Below are 22,849 nucleotides of genomic sequence, written 5' to 3' on the forward strand. Positions count from 1 at the left end.
GAGTAAATTGTGGAAATTTAAAATGTGAATAGAATACAACTGTAACTGTTATATGACAGAATAATATTCAACTTTACGTTTACAGACACCGAAAAGCAAAACAAACATTCATCACATACGCAGCTTCTCTAGGAATAATGTTTATGACACACAATCGTACACTGTGAGAATAGACAGAGTACAACTTCATTACAATATTGCTACGGTTATACTTCAACGTATTTATTTGTATGTTTGACTAGTGATAGTGATATTAGACAAAATATTGTCAGTTGAAACTTAAATACCTTACCATTGAAACTGTATATAATACCTGCTAAATGAATAAACACAAAAAAAAGGAAGGGGAAAAGTTGCATATTTGTATACAGCGAACTGTGAAATGTCAAGACAGTATGAAACATTATTATTTAACATGACGTCTCTGCACTTTTCTAGGCCACTACTCAGAAAATAAACACAATTAAGGTGGTAACTTTTTTCGTACTCGCGTGACTGAAACTATTACCTGACTCTTCATTTGACAACACTAAAACGTTACTTTTAACCGGCAAGAATAAAAATTAGACTTAATCCCTCCAGGACGAAGGTAAAAATAAATGCGTAGCCACAACATTTTTTTATTGGTCGTTAAACATGAATTTTTCATAGAGGCGTGTTTTGTATTGATGTAAAAAAGTCATTGATTATACCTAAATAACCGCGACATGTAATAAAGTTTGTAAATCCAGAGTAAGCTTTTTGGAAGTAGCTCATTTCCTGTATATATTTTCATAAATATTTGCTTTGGAAAACAAGACTGATTTCAAAACGTGTCAGGCAATTAAAATTCCAAAATTTTACCTTCGCTATTTACATTTCAAAAATTTAAATTTTTAAATTTTATTTGCGAATTTTCAGTATTCACACTGCGTTGAACACAGAATATTGTAAACAAAGGTTGAGAAGCCGTAACTTATTTTAATTTTATAAGAAAATATACATTAATATTTTGCTTACAGTATTCCTTGAAAAACTTTTATGAGCTTTTATTGATTTTACTGGTGTACGTGTGGCTTCTCCTATTCAAAAGGAGCAACGTTGTCAACCAGTTCTTTTAAGTTGTTTTTGGTTAAAGAGAAACATATTTCAGAATCTTAGTATTAACAGAATATGACAAAATAAATTATCACCACAAAGCGAAAAAACCACTGAAAGCTTTAACAAAATTTGCTACTATATTTGATCTCACAAAAACAGACTAAAAGTGTGCCATTAAAATTTTAGAACTTAAAAATAGAAACGCTCATCCACCCATTAACTTTGACAAAAAAAAAGATAAAAAAGATATTAGTAGTAATAACGAAAACACCCATAGAATTAAAGTTTCAACCCCTGTCGTTTAAGCACCTAAGTAAATAAATTCGTTAGCAATCCACGTTTGGAAATTTTTTTACGATATCGTTAAATGCTCGTTTAGACGATGACGAGTGGGCAACCCTGCACTAATTTCAATCCGATACTTAGATCGAAATAACGTCAGAACAAGCCGGCTCGAACGTCATCCCAACACCCTCTAACTTTCAGTTCAGCGATTCGTTCGGTGGGTTGTTGCGTCACAGACATGGATGTTTCCGCCACTATAACTCCGGGTGGGTGTTTCCTGATTTACTAAAGTAACTTTTTCCTATCGGTCCGGTTTTCCAAAAATACAGGCGATGTTAGCACGACACGTCAGAGTTAAATTACCGGCGGAACGAAACCCTATTGCTTGCACAACTTCTCCACTCGAGATCGTATATTGATTAAGTCGGGGACTGACAAAGCAATTTGTATTAGATATCTGATACATTCTATGGATCTCAGCTGAGCCATCAAAAGGCGATGAAAAAACATTAAGTCGCGAAAAGTGCAAAAAATTTACTGCTTTGGTGCCGAAACATGGATAAATATAGGAGAAGACGTAACACTCCGCGGGGGTAAGTTGCAGCACTTTAAATTTATCTTCATGCATGCACCCCTCGAAAATGCATATATTTTACCACGCTGAATCACGTTTGTGAGTGTCGCATCAGTCAGGACGTTCACTCTCTGAGTGTGACGTATATAGAATATGACGTTTTTGTTCTTGGAACAAAGCAGAATTGCATTATACGTTTGTTCTGGCTTGCACACTCTAACAAAAGCATTAAATTCGTAATCGATTCGAAGTTCGTTCTTCAAGAAAAAATGTTACAATTTATTTCTTGATTATGAATTTCACTGTAATTCCACGCGTACCATTTCACAAATATTCCATTATTTAGGCAAATATCTGAAAGGACTTCTCTAATTTACATTTTCATCATAACTTAGGGAACGAAGTGTATTAAATATTACATTGTTTTTATATGAACTCGAATAATGTTTCTTTACTCCATTTTGGTTAACTTGTCACTAGCATGAATATGAATTTTAATAGGAATAAATTAAAACACTCCTGGGACACTTAAAAATTAGAAATTTATTTCTTGGTTTGTTTGTTTTCCTTTACTTCTACAGTATACACAATATGTTCTATCACTTTGCTTTTCATTTGCACTTGTTTCTATAAACTAACACTGTCATTATCGTAGAAGTCGCACCAAAATCACTACACTAGGATAGCGGAACTACAAATACTATTGATCGTTTAGTTTTTTCTATCTTTTATAAAAAGTTTTAATTTTGTTTTACCGACAACAAGCGCTGCTTCAAAATTAACGATTAATTAGTGTACTTATTTGAAAAATGTAACAAACTGATATTTTCTTGTGAAGTCGTAATTAATTTGATGAACAAAATTCATAATCTTCTCGTATAAAATTTCTATTGAGTTCTTAATTGTATATTAAAATTTTAAATGAATTGCAATTAATAATGGATTCTTCTTCAGCGTGTTGTTTAACAATTACGACATATAATTTTACATTAAAAACCTCTCTGTTGCTCAAACAAAAGATAATTTTGCATTAACAGTCTAATTGAACGTTTCTGCGACATAATTTCTGAAATTTTAGAGGTATTAATGTCGTCGGAATATTCATTTGCCAAATATAATTCGAAATTATGAAAGCCCACTTTCTTTTTAGGTTTATTATAATAAAAGCATTGTAGTAAATTATTAATCGCACTATATATCTGTATAAATTACAAGTCTTGGCGGTCGTCAAATGCAGAACAGGGCCGGATCAACTCTACTCTACAACGAAACAATTTCAATTACAAATAATTTTGTCTCACTGTTTAGTTGATTGAATATCCGTCGAACACCTATTTTCCTGAACACATCTGAAATTTAAGCACATTTCAAAGATACATGACTCGGCTATAAAGGATCGACGAAGATTCGTACCGGAACGGTTGTTCGACCATTGTTGGCCCAAATAACATTAATAGGGCCATAAAACTTTATTACTACACAAAAATAGTGCCTTTAGTATACTTACACACTCTTTTTGACTTCTGACTCCATCCATAAATAAAGTAAAAATCCATGAAGCTCTGTATCAACTTCAAACAAATTCCATAAAGAACCCAGACTGATTTTTATTTCGTTAAAAGTTTTGGGGCGTTTAATACGATTTTGTTCGATTTTTAAAAATACTCTTTGACGTTAGTCGAACTTGGTGGTTTTACCTCGCAATACACTTCGCATCAACTCCAAGTTTTGACAAGAAAGCGTTCGGATGTGTAATTTCCTCATGCACTTGTAAACTTTGCATGCATTTGTCCGTGAGAATGTCGATATCAACTGAGTTGTTACGAGTTGGTCCAAGTTTGAGCTTTGCACGTCATAAATATTCCATGCTGCACCAAATATTTAGATATCGTTAAAGATTCTCTTTGAGAGTCTTGGAACAATTCTCATTGTTGCTGCTGTGTGCTGATTTCGTACTTGGTTCACGAGTCGACTGTTTCAATTAAAAAGGATCCTTTAGTACATACGTAATGTACATCAAACATAAATTCAATGTTTGTCTTCTGATTTGACTTGATGAACGTTTTAGTACTAAGTACATACTACATTCTTCATAATTGCGACAGTAATTCTGAATCTACTTAAAAAAATATAAAGGAACACTGTGTTTTTAATTTCCTGGAAGCTGTGCTGAATGCATTAACATTTAATAAAAAAATATTTTTCAGAATGTGAAATACACCGCAGCAATAACATTTTCCAGAATAAATGAATAAATAGCGAAGGCGGTGTTTTTTCAGAATTTCGAACAAATGTTTGAAGTTGTTGGTAAATATGTGATTGCTTGTCAAATACACTGCAGATACAGAAATGTAAATATCATAGGTCGTTATTTTTATTTTCGAAATTTTGCACAGCGCAAAAGCACATCTCAATTTAAACAAACCATCCAGTGCAGTTCAACGGTCGAATAAACACAACAAAGCACAAAGCACTTTATGCTACTTGTGTACGGTTACAATGTTTAATCGTAGAAATTCCCAGTTCCGTATGCTCCTCGTTGTCATCCGCTTTATTTATGCGTTTGAGAACCAGATCACCGCCTTAACATAAACTTGCAAACATCAATAATGCCTTTATAGAAAATGTTTTCACCAAATATTTGATCTGAAAAGTTCCTGAGTGCACTCTAAAGTTCAAGCTATTTCTACCCGGTTTCCCATTTTGCAATACTCGATTTACTCCGGATTCATTTTCTTTTTGCATGCGATGTCGACAGTTATGCCAACACTTACATTAAAGATAAGCTGCCAAAGAGACGCGAAATATTCATGTTTACTGGAAAATTATAGCTCCGTAATGTCGTTATCATACTTTGTAGCAGTTTGTGAATCATTAACTAAACCAGCTAAATTATGTACCCTCGCAATGAATTAATTAGTATTCGTATAATTTGACGTGCGATGTTTTTGATAACCACCGACCGATTTATCGAAGGCATAACGTCATTTAACGCTTTTTATGCCTGCTAAACGAAACGTGAACACGCAAGTATTCAAGAAAGCCGAGAAAACTGCCATGCGGAGGACAATAAACTTCCAACTATAATAAGGGCTCCAGATGGTGGATTTTCGCAGAATCCTGGAAAACACAAACAGATGGAATTATAAATTGGCTGTCGGATGTGTTATGTGGGTGCCACTGATACTATTAAGTCAATGTATGGTGCAATTTTAGTCAATTTATCTGCAAAGGGTATCTAATGCACCTAGTTAAACGATGCCATTTATTGGTTTGATTACGTGAATGGTGTCGGGAGAGGTGTGCGCTGAAAGCTTCATTAAATCATTTGTTCAATAAATATCGGTTAATGGTCTTTGCGTGTTGTATTGAAACAAAGATTCATTTATTTTATGACATTCATTTTTGGCCACTACAAAGACTGCAAAAAAGTTCTGATAATTGAAGAACCGATCAAAATTTATTACCCCCCCCCCCCCTATTGGATGGTGTCATCTCAAAATTTTGACCAATAAATCCTACGCAAAACGTGCAAAATATTATGAGTCCATATATGTGGTTTATCAGTGCATTAAAATTTTTATACAAAAAAATTATTGAATGAACTCCACCTGTAACCTTGACACTCATATATGTAAGCAGAAAAACATGGTATTAAGAAGAGTAAACTTGAGTTATGCTTAGTTTGCCAAAAGACTAATAAAATTTAGTTGAAAATAATTAAACTTTATGTATGTTAAATTAAACATTTTGAAAATCTCAGCACAAGACAACTGCAGTGTTTTTTACGCGAAACTTTCTCATCTCTTTGTGTGTCACGAGTGCTTTTGTCATGGCTGAGTTCAATAAAAGCCGGGTAAGCGTCCTATAAAGTACGGCATAACATACTGTTTTATTATTATAGGCCTTTACTCTTCATTATTGACGTCCGAACAAAATAGCTCCACTAACTGTTAATTCCATTCGTTAAACATGCTTAATAGATTCTTTTGGAGGTCACTTTTACATGGAAATTAATGTATTTTTTGACGTTTCCAGCACAGAGCAACTTCCTGGAGCTGTGTCGGCAGCAGGATCGGCACGTACTTCCGCTTCCTGCAGCCTGGCATCCTCGAGAGAGTCATCCACAAGCGCCCCTGGACCCACTCCATACAAAGTCCTGATGTTAGGGGGACCAGCCGTTGGTAAATCCTCGCTAGTTTCCCAGTTTATGACTTCCGAGTATCTTCACGCTTATGACACTAGCATAGGTGAGAGCTGAAATTAATTAGTCCACTCGACGTAGTAGAGGTAGAACGAGATAAGTTTTTGCATACATTTAGAGGAAAAATGTCGACATGTTTTTGTGTTTTTGTCTTTTGAAGAGAACATTCCATTAATTTTGGACAAATTGAGTGAGGCAGTTGCTATTATATCGAAATTTTTTCTTAGTAGCGTAATTTGAAAAATAAGTGAGGCAGTATTTTAGAAAAAGGGGCAAATGAATTCAAGTGTTGTAAACACTCGGCAAGCCTCATTTGCAATTTATTATTTCTCGATTTGGCATAAAATTAACCAGTGAAATCAAAATAAGCCAGTTTTAGTTATATTGATATTTTAATGATAATTTATTAATTGCACAGCAACAAAACCAGATATAGAATTGGATATCAGAGTGTAGTTTTAATAGTATCTGTTACCAACTAAAGTAATTATACGGAATTTCGCTTGGTTTGATGTACAAGCTATTAGATATTATGAAACAAAAAAAACAACAATATAAACTAAATTGGGAAATAGAAACCAAATAATTAGTATAATGTACATTCCTACCGACATTTCAAGTGTATGCGAAAACTTCTCTTCTTCAGTTTCCAAAACTTCACTAACCCTGAAGCTGACATTCCTGTTACTCCTCACGTTTTTACGAATTGGAATAATTTTCGCTGGAGTCCTCAAGTTAACTAGACCTTGGAAATTGAATTTTCCTTCTCTTTTTCTGAGTTCACTACAAAAACTTTAATTACAAAAGAGCATCAAAGCCGACATTCGGTTCTCGAAAAAATTAAAAATTTTCAAGAGTTTCAGTTAACTGAATTATGTTTTAATTCAGATAGCGAAAACTGCCATGGGATTAGTCTAAGGATCGATTTCGTGTCCGGTGAGGTAGACAAACAGGGTACGTACTAAAAACCTCTGTCATGCTAATCCCCTCAAGTATATTCAGATTGTGGCCACAGATCTCTTTAAATCAACGATTTAAACCCAACACCTAGCGGTGGCGCGACCGGAAACAAATTCAGATTGGCATCTTAAATTCATGACATCGTTTGTGTTTCTAAAAATCTTCGGTTTGAACTAATGGAGACCTCAATTCGCCTGCGTTTGTGAAACGGCATCCGCACTGAAACCAATTTAAAGTCAATTTTAACATTCTTGACAGACAATGATTTGGCTGGCAAAGTTAATTAAAACTAATCGGAAAATAGAATGTAGATTTGAACTGAATTTGCGATCATTAGCGAACTTGTTGTGTCAGGAGTTTTAAATTGCTTTTACACATGTATCTAACTTGAGGTTTTTTTATCGTCGGAAAATCTGCGCTCAGCAGACGCGGTTTGTTCCAGTTTATGCAATGTTTTCTAAAACGTAAATATGACTTTAAAAACCTCAGGAATTCATGGTTTTGGCATCAAATAACACTAAAATAAAAAATTACAAACAAAATTAAAGTTGTTTATATAATTATCTGCAAGAAATTAACACAATAAAGAAATAGAAACAAAGAAAAAATAAAATGTAACCCAAAAAAACAGATTAGCGAATGTATGACAGAAAATATTTATTTTGGTAACAAAAGCGGGAAATAGTATTTACAAATAGGAACAACATAAAGTTTTCTGAAATCAGAGACTCCATTGCTCACTGATGTGGCAATCGATTTTCCACCTACTTTATTCACGAGGAGTAAATATTGCGGAAGAGACCAAAAACAACGACCAGGAAGAGGTCAAACACAAATAAGAATGGAGGAAACCATTATGTAGGTTTGCCACGCCATGGTGATTAATACGGAAAAGTGAAAACAAACTTTTCATTATTTCAGCAAGCAGCCCATAAAACACAAACTGTAGAATGTGTACGTATGATGAAAAATAGGGTGTGAAAAATTTTGTAAACTTACCTACTTGTTTTAAATTAAATAGAAATAGGTATTGGTTTTGGTGGGTTAAATATCTACCAAATTGGTTGATTTTGATAGAAATTCTCGGGATGGAAATTTTTCCGTCTTCATTATGCGCTCTACAACCGGTAGCCGCAAAAATTCCCCCCACGAATAAAAATCGAATCTGCATGGAATACACTATTAAAGAAGTAATCAAACTGTCATTTTTCGAAATTAGCTTGAAAATCCGCGCTCCTAATAATGCAGGCTGAGCAATAAGCTCGTTATATTTAAATTTACATTATTTCGAAAAGCCATTAACTCGGATGCTCCATACGTGGTGGTCAGCGATTCGTATGAAATAATTATTAAACGAACGAGGCTGTTCATGATTGGCCAAATTAGATTTTATATGTACGTTAGGTCCTGTGACGTGCATAAAAAATAGGGATAAATGAAGCGTGCTAGTCGGGGCGCAAAGAAAATTTTACATTTCTTTTGATGTCTAGAGGAATTTTCGAGCGATGTTTCTTTTCCGCCACTTTCTCGTAAGAATATTATTATGGCCATGTTTGCATTTTTAATAGAGACTTCTAGAAGAAACAAAGCATGCCAATTTCACGAATACTTTCACGAGCTGCATGGAAATTGAGTTTTAATATTGAAGACTTCTATTACCTCCCCAACTATGTTCTAGTTTTCTATTCACTATTCTTGCAAGTCGTTCTTCTTTGTCTAGTAGTAAATCAAGAAAATTGTCACGTTCGTGAACGTATTGTAGTTGCCTCCTACACACACGCGGTAAATTATGTAAGGGCAATTCCCAAAATTGTTGCAAATTGCTGTGTAATAAAATTTCCTACAAGGGTGGCTTATTAAAATAGAATAATAGATACAAAGTGGGTACAGCAGCAAAACGTCTAAAGCAACATTTTACGACGTTCCTTGTTTTAAGGGGTGGATTGAGTCGAGTTTAATTCCGCTCATTTGCGACAATGTTACCTTTTACGGCCTTCCGAGATGGAATCACGTATTTCATAACAAAACTTTTCTCCCATTTTTCTGGCCGATTTTCAAAGTGTAAGACAGATGTGTAGTAGTTTAAGAACGTAATGCCGGAAGCTCAAGGGTGCACACGACGTAATGGAAGTTTATGTGAATTGAATGGATAAAAGGGAACCACGAACATGAATCCAAAATTACGAGACGTAGCTCTTTCTCAAGAATACAACGCCAAATCTCATTAAACGGAAAATTGAACCGCTTTGTAACGTTTCGTTAAACATATCATAGCCGAGATCGGATCTTACATTCGTAATGTTTGTGTTTGGGAGCAGTGACACCAGGACAGGACTTGTCAATTTTAATAGACTGCAATTTGCTGTTGGTATGGATCACAATAAAACATATAATAATTTCGAAATAAAGTTTTATACTCCGAAAGAACGTCACGTCGAGCACACAAGCTATATAAAAAAAAGCTTAAGAAATGCTACACCAAATCAATATTGATAGACGTCATATCGTTAAAGGAGTGTCAAATTCGACTCCTGAAGAGTCAAATAAATAAATATTTTGTGTGATAGAAGTGGGACCAGGAATATCGTCGAATTTTCATTTCTTTCTCCATTTACAATATGTTTTAGGTCGCGATTAAATTTTCTTGATAAAAAAATAAAGTTATTTTAGAAACATTACAAATCAGGCTGCAGCACTGCCAGTTTCCTGGAAAAGACAAATTTTGTTTTGTCAAAGGTGCTACCACCTAGCTATTTTTAGAAATAGTTGTTATTTTCTACTTTTACGCGAAAATCCCTGTCAACAATGCTCGGAACTGTATTCGCCTGTAAACTAAACTATTTTTAAACACAAAACAAATACTGTTCCGCCGTGTCTTTATACTGGGGATAATTTAATCTATTGTTGAACAACAATATTCCATTCCAATTTAATCGAAAATGTTGTTACGTAATCTATTGTGAATTGTTGTAATTTCTTTGGCAAAATGGGCTAAAAATAGTGTTTGTTCCGTGAAAAACAAGTTGTGTTCATTTCCATTGAAATTTGATCGATTAAGTGAAATCAAGCACACGTTTATGTAACTTTCTACCAGTTTACTCGAAATGGAAGTTTGCGGTGATTTGCTACATTATTTTTGCATCTTTTAACGTTCCGCTGACATCGCCTTAAGGACATGTCAAACCGAGACCGACGAGGAGGTTAAGGTGGTTTCTATATTGTTTAGATAGGAAATTCGTATTCACTGACAAATATTTACCGAACGGTTGGTACTCAATCGTTATTCCTCTCGACGGGAAATTTTCCCTTCTAATTTTTTGCAGACGACATTGCTTTTCAAGCATTTTCCAAGGACAATAAAGAATTCGTCCCGTCCTTCCGAATAAATTGCATCAACTGATATCATCCGGAGTCACCCATGCCATTTACCCTCTAAAATGAATTAGTCCATAATACCTCCTGCTTCAGCGGTAATTCCACAGGCGATCTGAATTTAGCAAAGGGATTCCATCGTAAAGGCCCGGTGAACAGCTCTATCCAAATAGATTAAACCTTACCGACACATGTCTAGGTTTTCATTCTTCTACCCACGACGCAGCCATAAACAAGAAGTGAATGCGGAATAATCAATCAAATTGTTGTTTGTGTTGATTAAGTGGCCCAGTTTGGCGTAATAATTCACCCTCGAAAACTTAATATGTTTGTGCAAAGTTCATAACAAGAGAAGGCGGCCCTCTTCCTTTATATCTGGCATCTGGGATTTATTTGCACCAGGTTATCTCAGATGCTGATCGTGATAAAAAACGATATAACAGTCTTACTTTCCGTGACCATTGTTCATTATGAGCACGCTACTGCTAGATACAGGCCGTTCTGTAACGAAGACAGTTATTGTTGTAGAATTTACCCCACGTTGGAAATTAATTCCGTAAGACGCTATTGTGGACTTTGTCACAGATAAGAAAATTTCTGCCATGGATTCTATTGTACATATTCATTTATGCGGGGAAATGTCGATGTGTAAAGTTCTTAATTAAACGGATGAAAGAAAGGGATGCGATCACCATTTAAAGTACGACTGTTTGTAGATTACGTCGACTTTAACGTAAGTCTAACTTACGTGAAAAACGTAGTGCTAATAAAAGAGGTTGGCTAACAGGTTGTTGGAAGTTTTCTTTCTCTTAGTGGATACCCGATTTAAAGGAAATGCGACAGTTGAAATCTACATTCTAGGAATTTAAAATTTGTCGTAATACGTTTTATGTATTTTTTAGTTTCGTTCATACATTTTTTAATACGAAACAAAGAATGACACAGTATCAAAAATCAGAAATTGAAATATGTATAATTGTTTATTTTCAAACATATTTTACGTATCTTCAAAAAAGGTTAATTTTTTGAGCTAAATGTACATTACCCAACTACGGTACCACAACTGGTCACATTAAAATTAAATTATTACCAATGTGCAGTCAAACGCTTACGTAAAAGTGTGGATTGTTTATTATTATGATCCATAGCTCTATTGTATAATAACAATTAAAGAGAAATTGTTTAATGCATAGCTTGTATATGACTGTTGTCTATTGTACTGTGGAACAATCCACTACCATTGATATCTGTTTAAATTTTTGAGTCGCAATTAAACTTGTAAACAATGCGGATGTTACATGCAAACGTATGAAACAGTGAATTCAAAATAATATGATGCAATGCGTAATTAGCTAATGTTCTGTCGTTAAAAATTCCGCTAGTTTCATTTGCCTCTACTTTATTAAACAACAAAGTAATCAACTAAAAGCTTACGCAGAAAATTTTATAATATAATTGCATGTACTGTGCATTAAAAATTTCATAAAAAGTTAATAAATTGGCTTACTGTGGCACTAAGCTCAGTTCATAAATCACCATTTTAACAAAAATACGCTTAACAACCTTTCAAAATAGACGCACTTTGTAGACCTGCTCGTAGATATGGGTTGCCTAAACTTTTTGTATACTCTGTAAGTATTTTACTTCCTGTATTCTTTTTTTTACTTTGTAGAATTTCATAGCAAAGTAAAAATTCCTTTTATTTAGGACCAACTTATATCTCCACCAACGCGTGCCTTGTACATCTCCAACACGAACCAGATAATTACAGCTTCAAGAAACGTCTTTCTCAAAAACATTTTTCTATTTGTTTCAGATGATGAAAGCGGCGAGAAATCCGTGTCCGTTCTCTTAGCCGGCGAAGAATCCGAACTTACTTTTATAGATTTTGCCACAGCTGACTTGTCGGTGAGTTCGTGACAAATATCGAATCGGTCACGTTTCAAAATGATTTTTTTTCAATTTTCAGCCGGACAGTTGTATCAATAAGTATACAGACCCTAACGCTTACTGCGTCGTCTACTCGAGCTCCGATCGTTCCAGTTTGGCTTGTGCTGAAAAAATCTTGCAGAAATTATGGACTCTGGACACCATCAGCACGAAAGCCGTTATTCTGGTAGCCAATAAGGCCGATCTTGTCAGATCGAAAGTCGTTTCCACTGAAGGTGAGTCCCTGATTCGTATACGGCAAGCGTAGAAACAAAAATGAGATGACTGCTGCTGCCAGCAATATAAAGATTTATCCTATACTTTAATCTTTACTAATTACATACTTCAATTTAAAAGAATAAAAAGGGTGTTACTTTTCGCACTCGATAATGAAATGAAGTCACTCGCAAAATTGACATTTTGTAGTGGAGGTTGAAGAACTTTTTTTCTATTTTTAAAAGATTCAGCGTTTTGTAGCTGGTGTACAAAATCCTTGAGGGTTCCCATTTCGAGTGATTAGATCGATATGCTTGGTTTGGCTGCAATCTCATCTCATTTCAGTTTCTTTTGTACGTTATAAGGCGAAATATTTTCGCAATTCAATTTGTTTGATTATGGATTATCGCTCCTTGTATTCGGTTTCGTTCGCGTCTAGAGGCGTCTTTTTCTCTTAAATCTGACATACCAACTTTGCTATCTTGCTCCCCTCACATGTAGTTTTTTCTTTAAATTTAAAATGATTGATAAGCGTAACAAGCCCATTAAGAAGATTGAGTTCGCCTTTATAAAATACAAATTCGTTTCGCGCCACTATCGATTACAGTCGATACAGCGTCAAAAATATGGTGCTATTGTCCTCTAAATCCCATTGAATAATTAGTTATGTAAAGTAGTTCATCAAATATTAAACGAGACCGCATTATTCAAATTCTGCGAATTAATACGAAGCAGTGAATAAAAATCACTTGTCTGTTCGTAGAACTTTGAAACGATAAATTATGCAGCAGGACTTTTGGTTTTCTAATTAGAAAAGAATACACATGTTTGGTCGCGTTTTTGCTAAATGCGATTATTCCTTTGTACGTAAAGCTCTTCCTGTCACAGGGAGCCGTCACTTTTTGTCCCTATTCAAGTGTGTTAAACTTAACAGGATCCAATCTAGCTCGAGTCGAACTGCATTAATCCCAAATTTGCAATTGAGAGCAATCTGTTTGAAACAACAAAGATGAGGAAAGCGGACAAGAGCCTTATTGTTCCAAGCACTTTGGCTTCTTTAATTAATCACATGCAGTGACACTTTGGACTTTTTAACGAGTAAACCGTTAGACGCAAATTCTGAATATGACGTGCTAATCGCGATGCCAAGAAAATGCAAATAAAATATGATAGCATCTGAACCTCTGGCTCTTATTACCATTTCTTTGTTCCTCGGTGTGCGCAATAAAATTAACCTTATAGAAAATTCCGTTCGTTTTAACGTTCCACAAGGTGCAGATTCTGGAAATCCGTTCCGACCAAGATTGTTTCATTTTTGTTTGCCTCGTAAACATAAAGATCCCCGAGAGTATCACAGATGGTAAGGTAAAGGTATCCGACACCGCCTCTTGATAATAAAATTCATGGAAATCAATAAGTACACGCGAGGCGTGTAAATTTTGAATAGGAATTTCCTTCGATGGTCTAAAAGTGACCCAGAGTTTATATGATAACAGCTGCTGCAATGCGACGGCTTCTGTGGGGTGAGGAATATGTCAGGGCCGCATTTTAGCACGAAAATATTATAGGATGAGACTATTAAAGGCAACAGCCTGAATTATGTCGGTCGAGTTTGTGATAAAATTATAGGTTTGGGGGTTGATGAATGGAAGGGTTCAGAAGGTGAATTTTTTATAAGGAATACTATATTTCACGGAAATGCGACTACATCTAAGGGAGTTTTTTAATAAAGATTTATTTAATCATTTTATTTTTAATAAAGACTAATTTAATAATTAAAAAAAAAGCAGAAATGGATAAATAAATTTTAGTTAGTGTTTTTTATATCGGTATTAAAATGTTATCAAAATTTCGCGAAATTTTTGTAATAGGATAAATGATGTCCGTAAGCGTGCCAAGAATAATCAGAACATGGTGTTTAAAATCCAAATTTCTAATAAGTAAGCACGAAAATTCTGTATTAAGACATCCTTTCACGTTCTGTTCAGATAACGAACTCGAGAACATCGAAATAAACTTCTTAAAGAAAGATTTCAATCGATAGCGAGACAACTCTTTTCGTCCACTTAAGCATTTAACGAATGACATTCTCCACTAATGGGAATAATACAGAGTGACTTCATATAACTTCGAAGATGTATCCCGACAGTGTAACGTTTATTATAGCGATTCAGTTTGAACTGTCATCATTTTTTTGGCAAATGTGAACAACTGGTGTTCTCATGTTTTAGTTCTTGACACGAGAAGTGTCGTACAGTCAATAAAGAAACGACATATTCTTATGAAATGTAAAATTTTATAGTATTATAGTCGTATATTCTGCCTCTCATTGTGAAAACTTTCATTTAATTGATAATAATTCAGCCTTTAACTTAGAAAATAAATTCAACTATAAAACTAGATCGGGAATGGAATTTAGCCTTCATTTTTAATCGTTCACTGAAGTGGAAAAATATTCGACGAGTTTTTAATAAGTGAATAATGTAATTTAATAATTTTTGGTTAAATTTTGTAGTTAATCACTCTAAGAAATGAGGAGTAATATTTGGTATTAGTAGAGTAGAAGACACTATGAAAAAATGCATAAATTACACACGTTATATATTTTTCCTTATATGATAATATATTCGATATTTTACTTTATTAAAGAGCTGCAATTATGTATAAAAATAGAAATAGTCTACCCTTCAATAGAACAAAGCCTAAGAATCCAGTTAAGGGAATCATTCCCTAAAGGAGTTATTTTACGTCATTTGCACTCAAGGCTAAAAACAATTTTAACTACCTATTTTTTAGCTCTAATTCAGTAATTCGTTTCATTAATTATCTCCGCAAGTCTGATTAACTGGTCTAATTTAGACTTTCAAACTTTTCAACCTATGAACAAAATTTTACAAATATTTTCCATCAAAGTAAACTGTAGTAATTTCAATGATAAGTGAAAAGTTCTCAGTTGAATAAGTACGCTAAACTTATACTTTTTTTAATACGTTTTACCTGCGTGAATAAAACGTCATAAAGTAATCAAAGTTTTTAAAACAGCGTTTTTGTCCCGGTTACATTAAATCAAATTTTGACCTTCCATGTTTAATGTAATAAAAACAGAAAGTTCCGAATATAAATCGGACTCGGTATTGGTTAATCCGAAAAGTTTCACAAATAACATGTTTAAACGTTGCTCACACAAGAATCAAATCACCATTAAGCTTATACTAAATTTAGCTGAAGTCAACCAAACTTTGCAAAGTAGTTATAAAGATTTTTTTATTAATTGTAATTTTATTTTTTGTTTATATGTAACCTACATTTACATTTATAAAAAAGCTAACTATTAACGTACACGACAAAACTGACGTAACACTTCGGGCAAGTTAGTTTTTTTACAAAATGTAATCATAAGACATTTATTAGTTTCTTGGAAAATTTCAGTTTCAAAATTGAAAAACTTAGAAATTATGTATTTGCCAAAACCTTATCAATATCAGTGAAAACTTAGTTTAAGTTTGAAAAGAGATTTTTCAGCAGCTTAATAAAACTGTAGAACGATAAATTCACTAGTGGCTATGACACGCGTTGTAGAATAACTACCGAGATGAAGCAATCAAACTATGTAAATTACTTTGGGAGAAAACTCTGAGTTGTCTGTGCATTTAATTTATATGATGTACTAACATCCTCGGTAATGACAAAGTTATATTAACGGAAACGTTTAATATGTTGATAGTGGTTACCGTTTGTGGAGAATAGGTAATAGAGCACAAATAAACCGTAAATTTATTGGACTGGAAACTTCGCACAGATATTAGGATAGTTAAAGCGAGATTCTACGTCTATTGATTTTTGTCTTCTTATAATATTTAGTACAACAAACAAGTAAAAACACTAAAAACCCTTCTTTGTTCTAGTTTAATTGTCTCCTAAGCCATCCCAACTTGATTATTATTTATACACAAAAACTGCCGTGTTCCACCGCTAATTTCACACCACTAAAATATTTATCAAACTCACCTTGTATGTTTGAAGATGCACAAAGTAGACAAAAGCTGCTTTCCACTTAGCATGCAAACTATAGAGGGTTGTAGGTCGAGTTAACAGGGTTCGACGACCTCAAGGTGTGCAAAGCACTTTTTCACTCTTTCGATCATCCAGCAATTCACTTTGTTAAATCATAAAGTGATGGTTTAGGCACCCTTAAACGGCCTGATGAAACGCACCGTAAATAATATATTCACGATCCTCTTGAAGAGCAGGGTGTAAATCATTGATTTATCAACATAGAGGCGAAAGCAGGACCAATTAATCCTGCTGCCAGCAAATAATTTTACAACTCTGCAGCAAAACAAACAAAAATGAACACAGTAGTTGAACGGAAGATATAAATGGCAAATCCTTTCGAAGTAGTGGAAGTTCAGGATCCGATATTGTCCTCTTAGGATAGACGCAGTGGCGGCTGGGCAAATTTCGACAGGTAGACACGGGATCTAACGATTTTGTTGATTTCTCTTTAAATTTTACTAAAACTAATTAACTATATCACTATTCTAAGATGTTAATTTAGAAATCTGTCAAAATTTATAGTTTCAACAGAACAGTGCGCACCATAGAAGGGTGCGGGATTACCTTGTCTGATAACACTTGGTCTCCCAGAAGTCCAATCTTACTATGTTTAATATTTTTTCACGAATCGTTAAAACTGTGTTCTGGCAGTGCATTCACCGATCGATTGCCCCGTCGTTTTCCTCTTTAAATTCACCTGAGTGCCCCGGTTGCCGAGCCGCCCCTGGTGCTAGGATAATTTCGTATCGTATCGGAATTGGGTTGGGAAAGGCGGAGGGCTTTCAGTCGGATTTCCGACGGTGATTGAGTGACGGTGCGACAGCTAACCACGGATATACGGAGGGCTGAGGGTGTAATGACGCAGCAATTACTCTGTAAACTGGTGGTTAAAGTTTTGCCAAGAAATTCCGGCCTTATTATTGCCACTTTTCAGGAATTCAGACGCAATTATGGCATGAAACGTAATATTCAGAAACTCGTGTATGACGCTTTGTACCTTTCACGTTTGCGATTCGCTAATGAAAGTCTTGCTTGGATGATTCCGTAAAAGAAAATTTCTTCGAGAATCCTAAATCAAATCGTGCACACCGGCGAAACTTTAAACGACATAAGTTTTCTAAGCTTCTTGTCTTCTTATTTGCTCGAGAGAAAAACACATTTTAAACTTTTTTTAAGTTTGTGGGTGTGATTACGTGGCGGCTAATTTATTCTCCACGTTCTTATTTTTTCTTTGTTGGTACTGCTACTCAAGGTTCACGAAGTTTCGCAGCCATTTTTTCACAAAACATTATTTTCAATCATGTTAATTACACTTGTGCTTCTGCGATTTAATTATATTCATTAATTACGATAAAAAGTTTTTAATTAAAACTTGTTTTGGTTTGCTATAACACTGCACCAAATAATAACTAAGATTCATGTAATATTCAAGTTTAAATATTTTCTTTTCCCGACTTTATGGCTTTTTAACAGAATAAGATAATATAAGTTCTGGAGAATAAATTTTGTAGACTAAATTCTACACATTCCTTCCAGCGTTTAGCCTTATTCTGTTTATCGCCGCTCTTTATCTTTAGAGACAAAGAAAGTTCACATTTTTAAAAGTCGTTTTTCAAACAGAAAAACCGACAAATTGTCCACGTATAGATTAATGTTGTTCGACTATAATTTCTTTTATTCAGAATGGTTCTCATGAAAATGATACAAAGAACAGTAAAAATTTCATAAGCGACCTCTTATATCTAGCTTTCTTAAAATAGGTATTTTCAGTATTTTGCGTTTGTCCTCTGCGTCAATCTCTGTCAAGCTCGACTCACTCTGTTTCCTATATTTGTTTACAGCGAAAAAATACAATCTTCGGTTGTCAGGATTTGAACGTATCAAATTGTGTTAGATATAAGTAGTGTCATGGCCTGCGTTAAACAAAACCTTCGTTTACTGATATTTTCCTCGTCATTCGTTTTATTAGAATAATTTCCGCGTTTAATTAAATTGTTGTCGAAACAAAGACAATAACTAGCGAATGCGAATAACGCTTATTTAATTACTCAAACTACATTAAAATTTTGCCGTATTTTGTTAAAGAGAGTTTTATGCAAATTTCTTTTAATCATCGGTTGGGATCAAATACTTATTTGTATTAACAAACCAAAATAACAAAAAATTTCACAATATTGATTGTATTTGTATCCCGTACTATACATAAACAAATTGTAAATTTTATGTCAAACTTAATCAATTATGCTCATGCGGGTACGTGCTATTTAGCATGAAATAAACGCAACTATAAATTTGATGAATTGCTCGATTCTGCCAAATATGACGAACTAATTTATCAAGGGGTTGTACCGATCGGAAATTCAATTTCAGAAAGTTGTTGTTCGTAACGACACTGATTACACATTTACGATAGATCTAAAACTCCGGTTCGCGTAAATGCCGTTTTCATTAAAATTAGGGTCCGGAGAAATTAATTGTAAAACTACTTAAGACTCGTCTAAGTGAATGCCGTTTCATTTAATAATCATTGTCCTATGAATGATTTATTTCAGAGGGGAAATCGATGGCTACAGGATACGATTGCAAGTACATAGAGACATCTGTAGGCATCAATCACAACGTAGACGAGCTGCTAGTAGGAATCCTTACGCAAATCCGCTTAAAATTGGAAAATCCAGAAAGATCAAGGGATCTGTTTCGTAAAAGGAGTTCATCGAAGAAGAATCTGAATAGGAACAGATCCCCGGTTTCCGGGACCGGCACACCTACCGGAAGCGCCCAGAATTCGCCGAAAAAATATAGGGGTTCCCGCACATCAGCTAGCTTAAAAGTCAGGAATTTACTGGGGAAAGTGTGGGCGAGGGATAGCAAATCGAAATCGTGCGAAAATTTGCACGTTTTGTAATTTTTAGTTTAGTCCTGCCCTAGCCGACGGCTGAAAGTACAATTCCAAATGTGATTTTTTAAATTAATTTTCACTGTTTAATTACTTAGTTTTAGGTGCACAAATTTTTATACTTTTTTGACCATATACCATATCTACTATTTTTAGTGATTATTTTATATACTGTATGTGAAATATACTTGTTTTCTAAAACCAAAGTGATTATTTTAACAGTCGCTACTATTGTTACTAACAGTTTCCAGAACATATCTACTACACAGGTTGAGCGTAAAGTTTGTCACGTATTTTCAAAAATCCAAAGTATATATTTTAAAAAACAGTGGTAAAAATTCATTACGAGGCGTCACATTTGCTGTTCCAAAGAGTTACAAACTCTACATGCAGCCTGTATACTTTTCAACACCCAAGAAATTTTTGTGGGTCCATGCAAGCAAACACCAAAAATAGTTGGCCAAACTGTGACAGTGTCGAAGTTTGGATAAAGCTTAATTTCTAGTGGTCGATCAGTGTCAGTATTTGTATCATTTGCAAAAATTAATCAAATTGGGTCCATAACATAGCAACTAATTAGGTAGTTAGGTGTAAAATATTTGTAGAAATTGTAAACTAGAGTAATATAAATTTTGAATTTGTATTTTACTGAGCAAGGTGGAGCTTTAAAATTGCGCGTCAAATATTGTTAGTTATCATTACGGCAATGCAACTATTCAGAACCATTTCAGTTAGTAGAGATACAGGGTGTTTACCGTTTTACACTCAGTGAAAATAGAATCATACAGCCTGGTCCAAAATAAATCGACCACGTGATGGTAAAAGTGTAAGAAATGACTGACAAGAGTTCATATCAAGCTTTTCCTACTATTTTTAATCAGAAAACACTACCTAAGTAGTGTAGCTCATTTTGGACCGGCCTGTACTTTAAATGTAAATAATCACCATTATTTGAAAACATTTTGCTATTAAAAATCATACCTAAATAAATGTAAATTTGGTAAATGTATTTTAGTTTCTTCCGAGTATAAAAATATTTTTGTCTGGGGGTAAATAATTTCGGCGTGAAATTTGATGAGAAATATGTAAATGTGGAATAAATTTGATTTGTCTTTAATTGTAAAACTTGAAGCCTTTGCACATTAATTCACAAACAAATTTGCATCGTAATTGCTATTATCAGTTTAACGTGCGAAAATATTTTTATACATCAAATACTATTTCAAAGCTGTAGTTCCAACGTTATTATCATTTGTATTAAAGTATTGAATGATCAAAATGAGAATTAGAGAATTTGACCAATTTTATTTGTGCCTTTGTATAGGCTTGGTTAGAGATCAAAAGTGTTTATAAGGACTGAATTTAGAATGAGCGTATTCCATATTCCTCTGTATGTTGATTAAAAAGTACATCATTAATATAATCAGTATTCGTAACCAATAAATAGTGCAGAATATAATACGTGTCTTTTAAATTTTTCAACAGTGTTGTATCTTCCATTTTCAAACAGTGTCGTTTAAGTGTTAGCAGCTAAGATATACTTGTTTAATTATTATAAGTGCCAATATATGAATGTTACGTTGATGTATAATTTATTCGGTAAGTGTTGATTTAGTTTAGATGTTAGCGTAATGGAGTGGATTACCATAACTACACCAGATTGATGGTTCTCTCCATTAGCTTGATTTTTCATGTTCGGACAACCGGGTAAAATTATTAGACTAGGCCATACATTTTTGGTTGGATTTTAATCATCTGGGTTACGTTTCAGCATTTATTGTTATGAATTTTAACTAAAAGTTAGCGAGTTAGAGACTTAGTTAAATCTGTAACGTATTATTGTAGTCACTATTATAATAATGAATCATAATGCACAAGTTGGAATTTTAAAATTTGTAAATTTATAATCCATTATTTGTAACATGTAATGAAGTTTATATCAATAAAATTTTGCCGTGTATTAAGTGTTTTCAGTAACATGATTAATTTCAACGTTCGAACCGTGACTTTAATTTTAAAGTTTTGTAATGAGGTTACACTCGCCACAATGTAAGCACAAATATTAATCTACCTTACTTTCCTGTTATCTTTAACAATGGACAGTAGCAAAGAAATGTGCCGTTTGTTAGATAAAGTATTGACCGTAGACTATAGGTGAATGCTTTATAGACATTAGTGTAATTTCTGATAAATTCTGTTATCTCTTCAGGTTTTATATTTTGAGAAAGAAATTTGCACTTACGTCAGTAGGAAGTCATTATATTTTGATATACGAGAATTCCATACAGAAAGGCAGAACTATATACATATTTTCAACATAATTAGCCTTGCTTCTTAGTTAATTAATATTTATACCAGAGTAGGACTTGTAACTGAAAACATCTTGTTCATTCACATTTTTCCCCAATCTGAAAAATCGTGTACTTTTTCTAGTACCGGTGTAGAGGCTATGATTTTTATTCACTTTTTTTTACTACCACTAAGTATATTTTAGTGCAGACAACCCTTAAAAGTGACCCAGTAGTGCGATCCGGTTTCGTAACACATACAGTCCTTAAACACGAATATGAGAACAAACACACCTGATTTATCTGGTGTCAGTAATTAAAGTAAGTGGATCTTCATCCCTTTGTCCACTCCTTTCCATTCAGCGGTTTGAACCTACAGCATCTTCTAATGTTGGTTTCTCTACATATTCCTTCTAAAGTAAAGTTACGTATACCCACTCCAGCTGTACAGTTTGGGATATACTGACCACTTACAGCCCCCACAGGACTACCGTTATGGCCAAAGTACACATGTCAAGATTTTTTTTTTATTAAACGAATTTATCTTCTAAGCTGTGTTGTGTACTCTGCCGCAGCTAGAATTCACTGCCTAAATAAAAGGAATGCAATGTACGATCAAAATCATAATAATAATTTGGGAATAAATGTTCAAATTCAAGTTGCGAAAAAATAATTCGGATGTAAGAAAATAACACATTAATACAAGACAGCATAAATTTATACACCTCCCATTTCGAGTCCTCGATGATATTAATTCAACTGATGAAGATTTTCAAGGTCGTTTCTCTCAAAATGGATCAAGTTTAAGATTAGGTTATGAGCCAGAAATGAACGATTTTAAATTTCAAAACTTTTCGATATTATATTAGAGAAAAATGCATATTCCATTGTGGTGACCGAATTTGAATCAAAATTTTCTCGCTGAAATTAATTAACAGCGGCGCGAAATCACATTTGAATAATTTGAATTTGAAAGAAGAAAATTCAAT

At 34.0% G+C, this 22,849-nt stretch overlaps 1 protein-coding gene across 6 annotated transcripts in view; it reads left to right on the forward strand.

The window, feature by feature from the left end:
* The window catches only part of LOC135134737 (spermatogenesis-associated protein 31H1), a 127,841-nt gene extending 106,878 nt beyond the window's left edge, over positions 1-20,963 (forward strand). For 5 of the 6 annotated variants that reach the window (XM_064063544.1, XM_064063542.1, XM_064063543.1 and 2 more), the window contains 5 exons: positions 5,978-6,189; positions 7,032-7,097; positions 12,292-12,383; positions 12,445-12,640; positions 19,229-20,963. In XM_064063544.1, the coding sequence (XP_063919614.1) occupies positions 5,978-6,189; positions 7,032-7,097; positions 12,292-12,383; positions 12,445-12,640; positions 19,229-19,581 (919 nt within the window). In that variant the 3' untranslated portion in view covers positions 19,582-20,963. The remainder of the gene's footprint in view (positions 1-5,977; positions 6,190-7,031; positions 7,098-12,291; positions 12,384-12,444; positions 12,641-19,228) is intronic. The other variant, XM_064063541.1, reaches the window with a different exon arrangement.
* Positions 20,964-22,849: the final 1,886 nt, after the last annotated feature.

The sequence above is a fragment of the Zophobas morio genome, unplaced genomic scaffold (genome assembly GCF_036711695.1).
Source record: "Zophobas morio isolate AGI-343-1 ecotype UQ-CSIRO unplaced genomic scaffold, CSIRO_AGI_Zmor_V1 ptg000023l, whole genome shotgun sequence".
Taxonomy (NCBI): domain Eukaryota; kingdom Metazoa; phylum Arthropoda; class Insecta; order Coleoptera; family Tenebrionidae; genus Zophobas; species Zophobas morio.